This window comes from Herpailurus yagouaroundi, unplaced genomic scaffold (assembly GCF_014898765.1).
Source record: "Herpailurus yagouaroundi ecotype Mexico unplaced genomic scaffold, PumYag 428, whole genome shotgun sequence".
In the NCBI taxonomy this organism is placed as follows: Eukaryota; Metazoa; Chordata; class Mammalia; order Carnivora; family Felidae; genus Herpailurus; species Herpailurus yagouaroundi.
The window spans coordinates 3,699,526-3,715,785 of NW_024412645.1; the positions used below are offsets into that span (position 1 = coordinate 3,699,526).

General features: G+C 44.8%; 1 protein-coding gene across 4 annotated transcripts in view; it reads left to right on the forward strand.

Annotated features, from left to right (window-relative positions):
• The window catches only part of TTC28 (tetratricopeptide repeat domain 28), a 632,666-nt gene that overhangs the window by 571,812 nt on the left and 44,594 nt on the right, over nucleotides 1-16,260 (forward strand). For all 4 annotated transcript variants that reach the window (XM_040463780.1, XM_040463781.1, XM_040463783.1 and 1 more), the window contains one exon: nucleotides 14,453-14,593. In XM_040463780.1, coding sequence (XP_040319714.1) covers nucleotides 14,453-14,593 — 141 coding nt within the window. The remainder of the gene's footprint in view (nucleotides 1-14,452; nucleotides 14,594-16,260) is intronic.

Consider the following 16,260-nt stretch of genomic DNA (forward strand, 5'->3'; position numbering starts at 1 on the left):
ACACACATACACACCCATCTACATACACACACCACCGTGTCAATTTATTTTTTTGTGTTGCAGGGATTAGTGTGCCCATCTAGCACCTTCTCAGAGCTTTTCAGGGGCAGAGGCTTGTTTTCATTTGGAATAATCCCAGCCAAGAGCTGGGCACACACTGGTCACACAATGAATGTTTTTGAGGTTGGTTGACCTGATGACCGGATGGATGAATGTGTGGCACCAAAGTGTATCTTACCTTTCTAAATCCCTCTCAGGATTTGGTGCTAGCAGGATTTATTTTATTTTATTTAAGTTTAACTTACAGTATGTACCAGCCAGGACCAAAGCAGGAACAAGGAACCACGCTAATTCGAACAGAGATAATTTAAGATAAAGAATTGTTAAGTGTGGGGCACCTGGGTGGCTCAGTCAGTTAAGCGTCCGATTCTTGATCTCAGCTCAGGTCACGGTATCACAGTTGATGGGATCGAGCCCCGTGTCAGGCTCTGTGCTGACAGTGCAGAGCCTGCTTGGGATTCTCTCTCTCCCTCTCTCTGCCTCTCCGCCTGCCTTTTTCTCTCCCTCTAAATAAATGAACTTAAAAATCCTTATAAACTGTAACAGAGATTAGATTAGAGGGATTCGCTAGTGAAAGTATTCTAAAAAACACAGGAATCACAGATACAAGGAGCAGTCACTGCCCTTGAGGACTGAGACAGAGTGCCCAAGGAAGAGGGTCCCCACTTCCAACTGAGGGCTGAGATGTGGACCTGTTTGGAAAAGTTGCTGTGGTCTCACACTAGTGGAACTTGCTGGAAATCCACCCTCAGAATTTGCAAGCATATGCTCTCCAGGGTGCTGTGGAAAGGGAGATACCTTCATCTACTACAGAACCACCCAAGGAGTGGTTACCACGGGAGGCTGATGACCCCTGGGGGTGCCGGCTGCTGTGTTTTGCAGAAGTGGTGCTGTGGAGAAAGCCCCCCGTCCCCGCCGCTGCAGGAACGAGGTCCTGGAGAAACCTCTGGCGGGGCAAAAGCCAGATGCCAGAGAAACTGCTTGCACCCCATGAGCCGCACACTGGAGAAGCTACCCATGCAGAAGGAGCCAGACCCCAGGGAAGCTGCGCCTGCTTCAGGAGCCTGCTGAATCAGCACGCTGCAACCAGGAAGGCAAAACCTCTTCCTCCTCTATGTCTCTCCAGCGCCCTCTGCTGACAAAGCTCAAAACTGTGCCAGCTGGCCCTTAAATGGCCATGATCCATTATTTTGGAGCAGGCAATGAGGGATGAATTTGGAGCACAGAGGCAATAAATGGGTAACTGGCACACAGTAAAAGTTACTCTTTTGGTGTACGGTTCCATGAATTTTAATCCATATGTAGGTTTGTGTGACTGCTACCACAATCAGGATACAGAACACTTCCATCATCCTAAATAACTATTATCTTTTTCTTTAATGTTTATTTATTTTTGAGAGAGAGAGAGAGAGAGAGAGAGAGAGAGAGACAGTCCGAGCGGGGGAGGTGCAGAGAGAGTGCTCTGTACAGACAGAAGAGAGCCTGATGTAGGGCTTGAACCCATGAACTGCAAGATCATGACCTGAGCCAAAGTTGGACACTCAACCAACTGAACCGCCCAGGTGCCCCAAATAACTATATCTTTTATAGCTCTACTGTATAACTCCCTCTACCCCTAATCCCCGGCAACCACTGATCAGTTCTTTGTCACTATGGTCTTTTCCTTTGGAGAATGTCCTATAAATAGAATCATACTATTTACATAACCTTTCAACACAGGCTTCTTTCACTCAACCTAAAATTTTTGAGTCTTCTGTATTGTTGACTGTATCAGCAGCTCATTTCCTCTTTATTACTGAGTATTCCATTGTATGGATATACTTGTTTGCTGACGCTCATAGAAGAACCTTTGGGTTGGTTCCGGTTTGGGGCAATTACGACTAGAACTGCTTGAAACATTCACTGATTACTACCTGAGGGTTTGCAGGGTAAATAAGTTCATTTCCTCAGGAGTAGAATCTCTGGGTCATATAGTAAATATATCGTTCACTGTGTAAGAAACTTCAGAGCACATTCCAGAATGACTATACCCTTCTGCTTCCCCCACTTGAAGTAGATGAGCGTTCCAGTTCCTCCATCTTGTCAGCACCTGATATTGTCAGCATTGTCAGTATCTTGTCGTGGTTTAAATTTGCATTTCTCTTATGGCCAAGATACCGAACACCTCTTCATGTGCTTATTTCTTACATTGTGCCATTCTTACATTCTCTTTTGGTCTGTAGCTTGTCATCTTCTTCTCTCGACAGTGTCTTTCACAGAGCATAAGTTTAATTTTTATGACATCAGTTCTATCAATTATTTCCTTATGCATCATGTTCTTGTAAAATGTTGAAGAAGTCTGTCATTAACCTTAGGTCACAAAGTTTTCTCCTATATTTTCTTCTAAAAGTTCTAGAGTTTTACATTTTTATATTTAGATTTGTGATTCATTTTGAATTACTTTTTGTGTAAGGTGTAAAGTTTAGTCTGAGGTTCATTTTACAGGGCTCTCTCTCTCTCTCTCTCTCTCTTTTTTTTTTTTTTTTTCTTTTATTTTTAATTTTTTCAATTACCATAACCTATATAGAAGAATCACAAACAGATATTAAGACTTACTATAAAGTTACAGTCACAAATAGTTTGTGGTATTAGTAAAATTATGGATATGTATTTTATTTTTACAGAGCCGAGCCCCTCCATCTCCCCCTGAATACAGCCAATTATTTTTTTTTTTTTGGTATGTGGATACCCAGTTGTCCCCAAGCCATTTATTGAAGACTCTCCTTCCTCTACTAAATTGTCTCTGCATTTTGTCAAAAGTTAATTGGCTGTATTCAGGTGTCTATTTTGGGGCTCTGTTCTGTTCCATTGATCTACATGTCCATAATTTTACTAATACCACACTCTCTTTGTGACTGTAACTTTATAGTAAGTCTTAAAATCTGTCAGTCATTGTTCCAGCTAAGTTATACTTCTTGAAAAAATTATTTTTTTAAGAGAGAGCACAAGTAGGGGAGGGGTAGAGAGAGAGGGAGAGGGAGAAGGAGAATCTCAAGCAGGCTCCATGCTCAGCACAGAGCCCAATGTGGGCACTTGATCTCATGACCACAAGTTCGTGACCTGAGCCAAAATCAAGACGCTTAACCAACTGAGCCACCCAGGTGCCCCTCCTTCAGAATTGTTTTACCTGCTTTAGCTCATTTGTCTTTTTATATAAATTTTAGAATCAGCTTCTCTGTAGCTACAAAAATGTCTTGAGATTTTGACTGGAATTATGTTAAACTTGTAGATCAGTTTGGGGAAAATTGCTGTCTTTATTATATTGAATTAAAACCCATGAACATGATATGCCTCTCTGCTTATTTAGATCTTTGATTTCCTTCATCAGCATTTTGTAGTTTTCAGCCTACAAATCTTATGTATATATTTTCAAATTTTTTTAATGTTTACTTATTTATTTTGAGAGAGAGAGAGACAGAGAACAAGCAGGGGAGGGGCATAGGGAGAGGGAGAGAGAGAATCCCAAAATGGCTCCGTGCTGACAGCACGGAGCCTGATCTGGAGCTCGATCTCATGAACCATGAGATCATGACCTGAGCCGAAACCAAGAGTTGAATGTTTAACCGACTGAGCCACCCAGGTGCCCCTCTTGTATATATTTTGTTAGATTTATACCTACGTATTTCATTTTGGGAGCTATTATAAGTGAGATCATTTTTAAAATTTCAGTTTGGAATTGTTTGTTGCTAGTATGTAGAAATACTGACTTTTTGTGCATTGTTTTTTTTTTTTTTAACATTTATTTGTTTATTCTTGAGAGAGAGAGAGAGAGAGAGAGAGAGAGAGCGAGCACGAGCCAGGGAAGGGCAGAGAGAGAGAGAGAGAGACAGAAAGACAGACAGACATAGAATCCCAAGCAGGCTCCGCACTGTCAGCATAGAGCCTGGTGTGGGGCTCGAACCCATGAACTATGAGATCATGACCTGAGCCAAAGTTGGATGCTTAACCAACTGAGCCACCCAGGCACCCCTTGTACATTGCTTTTATATCCTCCAACTTTATGAAACTCAATGGCTTTAGTAGTCTTTTTGAATATTCCTTAGCATTTTCTACATAGACAACACATGTCTTCTTTGAATAGATACTTTCTTTTCTTCCTTTCCAATCCATAGGACTTTTGTTTCTTTCTCTTGCCTTTTGCACTGATAAGGACTTCCAGCTCTGTGTTGAATATGAATGGTGTGAACTGACATACTTACCTTGTCCCCAAGGTAAGTGTGATATTAGCTGCAGGCTTGTTGTAGTTGCTCTTTATCAGGTCGATGACATGTTCTTTTGTATTGCTCATTTGCAAATTTTTATCATAAGTTGATGTCAGATTTTGTCATATGCTTTTCTGTATCAATTGATATAAACATGTATCTTTTTCTTTAGTCTGTTAATATGGTGGATTATATTGACTGATTTTTCAAATATTGAATAAGCCTTATGTTCCAGGATTAGCCCTATTCCCCTCTGACTGTAGTGTATAATTCTTTGTGTATGTTGCCGAATTCTATTTGATGATGCTTTGTTGATTGTTTTTATGTCTGTTTTCACTTGATCTATGGAATATTGGTTTGTAGAGTTTTTTTCCTCATGTTATCTTTGTCCACTTTTGGTATCAGGGTAATACAGGCTGCATAAAATGAGCTGGAAAATGTTCTTTCCTCTAGTTGCCAGAAGTGATTGTGTAGAGTTAGTATTATTTCTTCTTTAAATGTTTGATAGAATTTACCATTGAAACCATCTGGACCTGGATGTCATTTTGGATAGTTTTCAACTATGAATATAATTCTTTGGTAGTTGTAGGACTATTCAGGTTATCTGTTTTATTTTGGATGAGTTTTAGTCGTTTGCGGTTTTTGAGTAATTAGTCCATTTCATCTAAGTTGTTGAATTCATATGTGTAGAGTTGTTTGTAGTATTCTCTTATTATCCTTTTAATTTCCTTGAGCTCACTAGTTAGGTTTCCTCTTTCATCTCTGATATTGATAATTTTTGCATTCCCTCTTATATACTTGGTCTATCTGGACAGAGGCTTATCAATTTTATTGATTTCTTTTAAAGAGAACCAACTTTTTGTTTCATTGATTTTTTTTTTTTTTTTTTAAGATTTGTTTTAGGGGCACCTGGGTGGCTCAGTCAGTTGAGTGTCCGACTTCAGGTCAGGTCATGATCTTGCAGTTTGTGAGTTTGAGCCCTGTGTTGGATTCTGTGTCTCCCTCTCTCTTTGCTCCTCTCCTACTTGCACTCTGTTTCTGTCTCTTTCTCAAAAATAAATAAAACATTAACAAAAAAATGTTTAAGGTTTGTTTTTCTCTTTTCAGTTTCATTGATTTCTGCTCTATTATTTTTTTCCCTCTTGTTTTGGTTTGTTTTGCTTTTTTCCCCCTAGTTTCTGAAAGCTCAAGTTTAGATTTTTAATATCAGATCTTTTTTCTTTTTTTGTTTTACATTTTTATTTTTAATTTTAAGTGGGCTCCATGTCCAATGTGGGGCTTGAACTCATGACCCTGAGATCAAGAGTCACATGCTATACCAACTGAGCTAGCCAAGCACCCCCAGATCTTTTTTCTAATATAAACACTTAATGCTATAAAGGTAACTCTAAGGCTTTATATATAGCCCACAGATTTTATGTTGTATTTTCAGTTTTTTTCAGCTAAAAATATTTTTTAATTTCCCTTAAGTCTTCTTTGACAGTTATTTAGAAGTGTTGCTTAGTTTCCAAGTGTTTGGAGATCTCCCTGTTATCTTTCTTTTCTCACTTTCAAATCTAATTCCATGGTGGGCAGAAGACATGTTTTGCAAATTTGCAATTATTTTAAATTTGTTAAGGTTTGTTTTACCACCCAGGGTATGGCCTATCTTGGGGAATGTTCTGTATGCATTTGACAAGAATTTATATTCTGCTGTTATTGGGTGTAGTGTTCTCTAAATGTCAGTTTTATTCAGTCAGTTGATGATGTTGTTCAATTCTTCTATAATTTTGTTGATATTCTGTTTACCAATTCTGTCAGCTAGTGAGAAAAGTATGTGGAAAGCCTCTGCCAATTCAGCCACTTCTTTCAGTTCTGTCAGTTTTTGCATCATGTATTTTGAAACTCTGTTGATAGGTAAATACACACTTAGAATCATTTTATGTTCTTGGTGAGTTGGATCTTTTGTCATTGTGTAATATTTCTCTCTATTCCTGGTAGTTTTCTTTGCTCTGAAGTCTAATTTGATCTTCATATACATAACCATTCCAGCTTTGTTGTTTTTTAATTTTTTTAACATTTAGTAATTTTTGGGAAACAGAGGAGTGTGAGCAGGGGAGGGGCAGAGAGAGAGGGAGATACAAATCTGAAGCAGGCTCCAGGCTCTGAGCTGTCAGCACAGAGCCCAACTTGGGGCTCAAACCCACAAACTGCGAGATTATGATCTGAGCTGAAGTTGGATGCTTAACTGACAGAGCCACCCAGGCACCCCAGCTTTGTTTTTTTGTTTTTTTTGGTTTTTGTTTTTGTTTTTGTTTTTTTTTCAACATTTATTTATTTTTGGGACAGAGAGAGACAGAGCATGAATGGGGGAGGGGCAGAGAGAGAGGGAGACACAGAATTGGAAGCAGGCTCCAGGCTCTGAGCCATCAGCCCAGAGCCCGACGTGGGGCTCGAACTCACGGACCGCGAGATCGTGACCTGGCTGAAGTCGGACGCTTAACTGACTGCGCCACCCAGGCGCCCCAACCCCAGCTTTGTATTGAATAGTGTTTGCATGGTATATCTTTTTATATCTTTTTACTTTTAACTTACCTATATCATTTTATTCAAAGTGAATTTCTTGTAGAAGCATTTAATTGGGTCATGTTTTTTAATTCCATTCTGTTGATGTCATGTTTAGACCATTTATACTTAATATAATTATTGATACCTGTTGATTTATGTATGTCATATTAATATTTGTTTTGTTTTTCAATTTACATTACTCTGTTTTCTCTTCCTTCTTTTGGGTTACTTGAACTTTTTTTAAAAACCTATTGTAATGTATCTCTTATATCTTTGACTAGATCTCTTTTTATAGCTCTTTAATGGTTGCTCCAGAGATTATAATATACATACTTTTCACAGTCTGCAAGCTCTATACTACTGATATTTTATTAATTCAAGTGAAATGTAGAAATCTTACCACCATGGAGTGACCTTTCCCTCCACCCTCATCTTGCATTTGTCTTGTATACTGCATCTACATACATTAAGATTCCGTCAAACAGTGTTAGGAGAAGAATAGTCTATTATGTTTACTCAGACATTTAATATTTGTTACTCTCCCTTCTTCCCTGATGTTCCTTGTTTCCTTCTGGTATCATTTCCCTTCTGTCTGAATAAGTTTCTTTAACAATTATTTTAGTGTAGGTCAGCTATTAATGAATTCTCTTACTTTTTGTATCAGTTATATATTGCTGAACAACAAATTCCCAAAAATTTAGTGGCTTAAACAATAAAAATTTATTATCCCACCACTTCTATGGGTCAGGACCCTGGCATGGCTTAGTTTGGTCCTCTGTTTCAGAGTCTGTCTTGAGGCTGTAATCAAAGTATTAGTTACAGTTGAGGTTTTGTCTAAATGCTTGACTGGAGAAGAATCCATTTCCAAGCTTACCTGATTATTGGCAGCATTTATTTCTTTTTAGCCTGTTGGACTGAGAGTCTCAGCTCCTTCCTGGCTGTTGGCCAAACACTGTGCTGGATTACTTGCCATGTAGTCCTCCCCAACATGGCTGCTTACCTCATCCATGTACAAACCAAGAGGCAGTAGAAGTTAGAGTCTTATATAACATAATCACAGAAGTGACACCTATCACTGTGCCATATTCTGTTGGTTAGAGGAAAGTCATAGGTCCTACCCACCCTCAGGGAGGGGATAGATTGCATAGGCATGAACAAGAGAGTATGTCTGTAACCTCCAGGTGCCAGTTTTCCTTCATCTGAGAATGTTTTTATTTCACTATCGTTTATGAAGGATATTTTCACTGGACATGGAATTCTAGGTTGGTCATTTTTTTTTTTCAACATTTAAAAAATAAATTTCCATTTCCTTCTGAGTATCCACGGTCTCTGATGAGAAATCCTCAGTTGTTTGAATTATTATTTTCCCTATGCATAATGCATATTTTATCTCTGGTTCCTTTCAAGATTTTTTTTTCTTTGTCTTTAGTTGTCTGCCATTTAATATGATGCATCTGGTCATGCATTTCCCTTGGTTTATTCTGTTTGTGGTTCACTCAGCTTCTTGATCTGTAGATTTATGTCTGACACCAAATTTGGGAAATTTTCATTCATTATTCCCTCCATGTTTTTCTGCTCTACACTCTCTCTCCTCTCATTCGTGGGCTCTGAATACATAAACGTTAGGTCTTTTGGTATAGAACCACAGGTCCCTTGGGTTTGTCCATTTTACAGAAAACAAAACAAAACAAACACAACTCTCTTTTTTTTCTATTGATCAGATTGGATCATCTCTATTGCTTTTCTATCTTTAGGTCCATTGATTTTCTTCTCTTATCTCCATTCTGCTATTGAGCCCCTACTGTGAGGTTTCATTTCAGTTATTTGTTTTTAGTTCCAAATTTTTCATTTGCTCCTTTTTAAAAAAAATATATTATTATTATTTTTAAGTAGGTACCATGCCCAACATGGGGCCTGAACTCACAGCTCTGAGATCAAGAGTCGTGTGTTCTACCAACTGAGCCAGCCAGGTGCCCTTCATTTGCTCCTTTCTAATAGCTCATGTGCTTTGTTGAGATCTTCTTTCTTGCTGTCTTTGCAAGAGTCTTGCCCTTATGTGTAGCACTTTTATTTTATTTATTTATTTATTTTTTTTTTTAATTTTTTTTTTCAACGTTTATTTATTTTTGGGACAGAGAGAGACAGAGCATGAACGGGGGAGGGGCAGAGAGAGAGGGAGACACAGAATCGGAAACAGGCTCCAGGCTCTGAGCCATCAGCCCAGAGCCCGACGCGGGGCTCGAACTCACGGACCGCGAGATCGTGACCTGGCTGAAGTCGGACGCTTAACCGACTGCGCCACCCAGGCGCCCCTGTGTAGCACTTTTAAATAGTTGCTTTAAGGTCTTTGGCAAACAGTTCCAACATTTGTGTTATCCTAGCACAATTCCAAAAGGCATCTGGTGATTGCTTTTTCCCCTGCAAGTTGAGATTTTCCTAGTTATCCAGATGCTGAGTAATTTGGGATTATATCCTGGACATTTTGAATTATGTTTATTGAATTGTGTTAAACTCTGGGTCTTGTTTGACTCCTATGGAGGGTATTGGTGTTTTTGTTTAGGTAGGCAGTTGGGATTCAGGTCATAAGCTGTGACCAGCTTTCATTGTAAATTCCATTTTCAAAGTTTTTACCATGCTCCTCAAGTCTGCCCCACAGGTGCACTGTTCAGTGGCCTGTTCAGGAACTGGGCAGCGGCCCATCTTGTGTTTAGGTTCTCATAATCTTTAGGGTCAGATCTATACATGTGCAACTTGGGGTGAATCCGGGAATTCATAAACAACTATATGTGTTCCCTTTCCTCAATTCCTCCCTGTGTTGTCACCAGTGGTTTTCAATTCCCCAGGGCTCTTCTTGTTGGCCCACTCATCAAAAAGCTGGAGCTTTATTTACACTGTCACCCCACCCCTTCGCTACACCTTTCCTGCAGGGCCTTTCACATCATGGACCGAGGGTCAGTGGGAGAAAGGAAGAGAAAAAGCAGAGGGGTTACCCTGCCCTTATGGGGCCACATTTCCTCTGGTTACACCCAAAGTTTTCCTTTCCCTTAGAGTTGGACTCCTTCCCGCCCTCACTGCCACTAACTCAGGAACGTTTGTGGCCTAGAACATGAGAACAGAGATGAGAGAATAAGAAAAAGGGGTGGCTTTTTTCTGTTCTCTCTGAGTAAGAAATATAGGGCTCCTCCCAGAGCTTTGTCTGTTCCCACTGATGCCCACTTCTGTGTTTTGGGCTGCATGCAGACCTGGCTGAGGGATTCCAGAGACAGAACAATGTGAAGCTCACTATTGATTTGGTGGCACTTTAGTTTCTGGTCTTCTTCCCCAATCTGCCTGATATTATTTACTTTTCACATTCCTCAGATAGCTGTTTCATGCAGTCTATCCATGGTTTAGAGTTGTATCCAGCAGGAAGGATGGGGTGGAATGTGCTTACTCTGTTTTACCTGGAGCCAGAACCCAGTATAGCAGGATATTTATAAAAAATACTTAGTAACATTTGTTGAGTGAACAAATGAATGAGGCATCAGAGAGTTGATCCTGACCTCTCCCCTGAGCACCAGACCTGGATTTCCATAGCCTACAGGCATTCTGGAAGGAAGTGTCTAAATAACTGAGTCAACATCTGTATACTTGGTGTCACCAACTACCCTTCTTGTCTGCATGTTCAGCATGTCCAAACTGAACCCACTCCTCTTCCCCCTAAGACCAACTTCTTTCAGTTTCTCCATTTGCCACCAGTTGCCCATCCGCCATATTTTAACTGCTACTTGTCCCTTCCGTGAGTTGCCCAGGCAAATAAGTTCTCTTTCTAGTAACATTTCTCCTGTCAGTTTAACCTTGCCACCCTAGTTCATATGTCTGGACTAACGGGGCTGGCCCAACCACAGGACAAGCCAGAACCATGTTGGTGACAATATAGAGAAACAAAAGTCGGGGGAGCCAGCCCAGACAGTCTGTTTCTACAGGGAACAGAGGCTTAGAGCAGAAGAAGGAGCTCCTATCAAGATTTCAGAGCCCAGAGCTCTATGGAAAACTCACCTCACCTGGCTTGTTGAAGCCCAGGCACCTTAATGTACTATTAGCACAGTAGCTCCCAAGAATGGGGCTTCTGGTGGGTTCCCGGGGCTGATCAGGCTTCAGTGAGCTTAACCCTGGGCCTTCAGGGCTGCTTCTGAGTGGGTGCTGGTAATAGCCACCCAACTATCCCACATTCTCCTCTCTGGGCCTGTTGACTGTCTCCCAAAAAAGCAGCCCTGAGCCCATCACCCCATGTTCAGAGGCCTGGGCTGACAGTTCTCAACTGCCTTCCAAGTTCTAAGCCCTCCACCACTTATTCCTCCTCCTCTCCCACTCGTACCCTCTGCTCCAGCTCAGCTGGACTATCTCCTTGGCCCCAAAGAGCCCCCACACTACCTTGTCTCCACACCTTTGCTCATCCCACTTTCTGTGCCAGGAAGCACTCCCCCCAAGTCTTTACCTATCAAAGTTGTATTCTTCAAGATGCCTCTCAGCTGCAGCAGATTCTTTTATGCCCTCCCTGTCTTGGTCGTAGGCTGGTACCCTCCATGTGCTCCTTCATAATCCACCTTAGCTGGTAGCCACTAGTCATATGAGCTTATAAGTGCCTTGAAGACAGGTGTGGTGTGACCCTCCTCTGTTTAGCCTCTGCAGTCCTTGCACATGGGTCCTGCCCAGTAATCTGTGGAGTCAGAGTGAGTGGAATCGGACTAGGTGACGTGCCATCTCTAGAAGGTCTCTCAGAGAGATGGGGGGTGGCGGTGGTGACTGTGACATGAAGGCACTCTTGGGACCCCTGCTGTAGAGACGAGGCTTGTTTTGTAAATGGAAGATTCCTTTGTCTGTGACATCGCCTGTTTGTTTTTCCCTTCGGTGTTAATACTCTGAAGGGTCAGAAAATAGGAAACAACCCCATTAAGCATGAGATTCTGAGGGCTCTGTCTGCGGCTGACAGCAAGAGTGGAACTGCAAGATAATGGAGGCTGATACTGGTTCCGGCCAATTCTTCTCCCTTTTGCAAAGCACCGAATGACAAGCAGATTTCTCAGCTCCAAGCAGGCAGTCGCATTCAGATGATGAATGTGTCCCTGGACAGAGGAGCTTGTTGAGTGATATTTACCAGGGTCTCTGCGAAGGGCCCTTGGCCCCCAAGGGAGCATTTCAAACCTTCAGCTGCTCGCCTGTTCAGCTGCTGCCCGTGGGCGGAGAGAGGAATTAAACCTCACTCCCTGCTCTCCAGCAGGGTGGAAGCCAGGGTGATTTGTTTAGGTGCTCAGATGGTTCCTGCCTTCTCTTGCTTCCCATATTCACCCCTGCCCCCACCTAGCCAAACGCCAGCTGGGAGTGACAGGCCTGGAGCCTTAGAGGGGAGAGGATGAGTGGGGAAGGTGACACCTAAGACCTGGGTTCACGCCTGGCTCTACCACTTGGGGCTCCTTGGCCAAGTTCCTTGGCTTCTCTGAACTCAGTCTCCTCAGAAGTAAGTTGGAGACAAGAAGAGCCATGTCACAGACAATAAAATGGAAAATACTTTGCATATTAAAAAGTGCTCTCTGGCTTACGCCATTCATTCATTCACCAGTTTCTTGTTGCATACTCATTGCATGCCAGGCCCTGTGCTGGCTTTGAAGTGCTGTCCAGATAGTGTGCACCCGGAAGGAAAGCGGGCTAATGGCTGTACCAGCTGTTGGCATGGTTCTGGGGTGAAGCCGAGTAGCTGGCCCGCAAAGCATACCTCTGTGCTGTCTTTGAAGACTGCTCCACTTTTGACACCTTTAGGGCTTCAGTCCTTGGGAACCTTTCCCAGGGACCAGGCCTTTGCACGACCTTCTGTAAGGAACATGGCTGAATCGGGGCTCTGGTGCCTAATTACCGGCTGTTAGTGTGGGTTCTCCAGAGAAATGGAACGAATGGGGCAACACACACACACACACACACACACACACACACACACACTCAAGAAATTGGCTCACATGGTAAAGAAGGCCGAGAAGTCCCAAGATCTGCCATCAGCAAGCTAGGGACTCAGGAGAGCCAATGGAGTAAGTTCCAGTCTGAGTCCAGGTCTGAAGGCAGGAGAAGACTAATGGCCCAGCTTGAAGACAGTCAGGGAGAGATGGAATTCTCTCTTACTCAGCCTCTGTGTTCTGTTCAGGCCCTCAGCGGATTGGACGGGGCTCCCACACGGTGGCCAGGGCAGTTTGCTTTCCTCAGTCTTCAGATTCAGATGTCAACCTCATCCAGAAACACCCCCACAGATACATCCAGAGTCATCCCGGGGGGACCCAGTCAAGTTGGCCCATCACACCAGGCTTAACATTCACACAGAGCATTCAGGCTTTTCGGGCAGCTTCTCACACTGTGTGGCTCCATAACGACCCAGTGAGGGGCTCATTGCCCTTCCTGTCATGACATTCTGATGTCACAGGTTCACCAGCCTGTTTTAAGCAGGTCAAGTTCACCTTAAACCCACGTGTTGATGTGCAGAGCCTGTTCCCTCTGGATGCCGGGATGCCCATCCCTCTCTAGGCCCCACTTCTGCAGTATTGAGAGGTTTGTGCCTGGCGGCTGTCTTCTTCCTCCAGGGCCCTGATGCCCTCCTCTCTTCCACCCTGGTTCTTAGTCAGCAGGAGACCTCAAACAGAGTCATTGTCTGGGCAGCACAAAGTCTGAGTGTGACTCTTATGCTAAGGCGGGCAGGCAGGGCTGCTGTATCGGCCTCAAGGCCCTATGAGGTGTGGCTACACCTGTGAGGTGTGAGGGGGACGGGCCCCAGATGGGCAGCGCTGCCTCAGATGCACTCGCTCCTTCGCCCACTTTCTGGGTCACGTTGGGCCACAAGTACTCAGCGTTTACAGTTCATAAGCCTTTTGTCATTTTAATCGTGCTGATGAATCGAGGCACTCCTGTGTATTTCTGTTTATTTAAAACCCATTGTAGATGTTCTATTGCAGTCTGTCACAGGGGAAATATGAATTTATTAATTTGAAAATTGTAGTCTCCTCATGGTGAGCTTGCCAAATGGGCCCCAACCAGCAACGCTTCTCAAGCCTCCATTTCAAACAGTGCCCGCTCTGCCTGGCATTATAGCCACTTGTACGTGTATCCGTCTCCTTGCGGGGAAATTGCCTTTTCAGGCCGCGTGTCCCGTAGGCCCGGCATGGTGCCTGGCGCACGTGAGGCTCTCAGTTACCGTTTCTGGAATGGGCTTGACTGGAACGTGGGTTGGGGAGTTTGCACACCGCCACACCCACCCGGGCTCTGCTCCAGCTGTTGAGCACTTTTGGGTGTCTGTTGGATGCCGGGAGCGCGACACTGGTTCAGGCACAGCATCTACTGTCGATAGAGCTCACAGCCAAGTTGGGGCGACAGCCAGCAACGACCAGCCACAGTGCATCTCGAGAAGCCCTAGATGGAGGAGGGAAGAGGGCCACAGGGACACCGAGGGGGCACGGGGCGATGCCGCCTCAGGGAGGCCCTGAGTACCAGGCCTGCGCGGGGCAGGGAAGTGGCACGGGCCCTCGAGCAGACTTCCACAGCTGAGTGCGTCTTTCTCCGATTGGCTGACCCCGCGATTTCCCTTGCAGGCCCTGTGCCAGCAGTGAGACAGAGAGCGAAGCCGGAGACCTCACGGACCAGCAGTTTGAAGAGATGAACAACAAGCTCAACTCGGTTACCGACCCCACTGGCTTTCTGCGGATGGTTCGCCGCAATAACCTCTTTAACAGGTGCGTGCGGGCTCTGTCCCCCAGGCCGGTTGCAGGATCACACTGACGCTCCTTCCGGCCGTTTGGGCTTCTGGCCCGTGTCATGAGTTTCCAATGAGTTTCCACAGCCCCGTGCTCGTCAGGGCCTCGGGGCCACAGCAGCACCTCTGGGTCGAGCGAGGAAACAGTGACAGGCTAGATGTGAGAATCTGCGTTTGTGTGGGATGGGAGGCCCCTCTTCACGTAGCAGAGAGCCACCCGGCCGCCCGAACAGCAGGCAGAAGCCACACAGAGCAGAGCCACCTACTTCTGGGCCACTTTTGTCAGTAACCTGTGGGCCAGACGCCGGAGATCGAGGGGAGCCACGGAGAGCAGGGATGCCAGCCTTCCTGGGGGAGAACTTGTCCAGACCCCAGCCCACCCATCCACCCTGAGACCCAGTCTCTCCAGTACTTGACCAAATAGGGCTTGAAACTGCCAACCCGCACACCCCCATCTTTTCATCATGGGTAATAACCAAGCTACATCCAGATAAACGGGGGCAGGCAGTTGGGCGGTGAGGGGCAACTGTCCCGTTTTCATTTGGTTGCCCAGCCACAGTCAGATAAACTTTTCCAGAAAGACATCCCAGACACTTGGGTCCCTGCCACAGCCTTGACTTTAAAGGGCAGCAGGTCGAGCCTGGAACGCAGGAGGGAAGTGACTGTACCCTGCCTGGCGGCCCTGCTCTGTGGGCTGTGGTGTGCCCTGTCCGCTCCTGCTGCAGGCCCTGGTTTCCTCCCGTTATTGTGCTGTCGGGGTGACAAATGTGTGTTTACTTTCCCAGGGGCTTGCTGAATGGGATGGAAGCCAAGGGCCAGGGATGTAGGAATTCGCAGCTTGGTTGAAGGAGACCACAACTTTAAGCTGGTTCATTGCCCCGTCCTTTTAGTTTTGTGTAGGGACATGGCCAGGTGGGAGGAGGCAGAGGACCGGGCCTGGGCTCATGTCCCCTTCTGCCAGGGTCTCCGCCTGGGAAACAGGTGACTCTTGACTGCCAGGTGTGGCCATTGTGGTTGGGGACCACGGTGTGAAGGGCTCGGGTTCTGCTTTTGCCGCTCGCCAGCTGTGTGAACACTGTCAGGCCGTTTCCTCATCACCGGAATGGGGACAGGCTTTCTACCTTGAAGGGTTCCCTTAACATGGGTACTAAAGGGGCTAACGTATAAATAACATACTGACAGACTTCCTAATGCATAGGAAGTGCCATACACCTGCTGGCTGTACTGTTTTGAGTAAAGTGGGAAGGACAGTGCTAAGCTTGAATTCCTAAGATAAGGTGGGGGCATAAACTTGGGAAGGGATGAGATTTGCGTGCAGCAGGTGGGGGCCACCTAGGGGTGTGGCCTCACCTCCTCTTCCCCTTCCTCTTCCAATGGCACCGCATGTCTTTCACGTGAGAGAATGCCAAAGGCAGGCCATCAGGCATCCGTGGCCAGCCTGATCACAGGCCTGCCAGCGGTCGGGAGCCCCTCGTCCGGGGCTTTGGGCATATGTTAAGAAAGGGGTCAGACCAGGTATACCTGAGATCCTAGTTCATCATCCCTGGGTGTGAAGTGGTGTGAATTGTGGATCATGGAGCTGATCGTTTGGGAAAATGGTTTTTGTCCTTCAGATCTGTTCTAACATGGGTCCTATGAGCACAATCA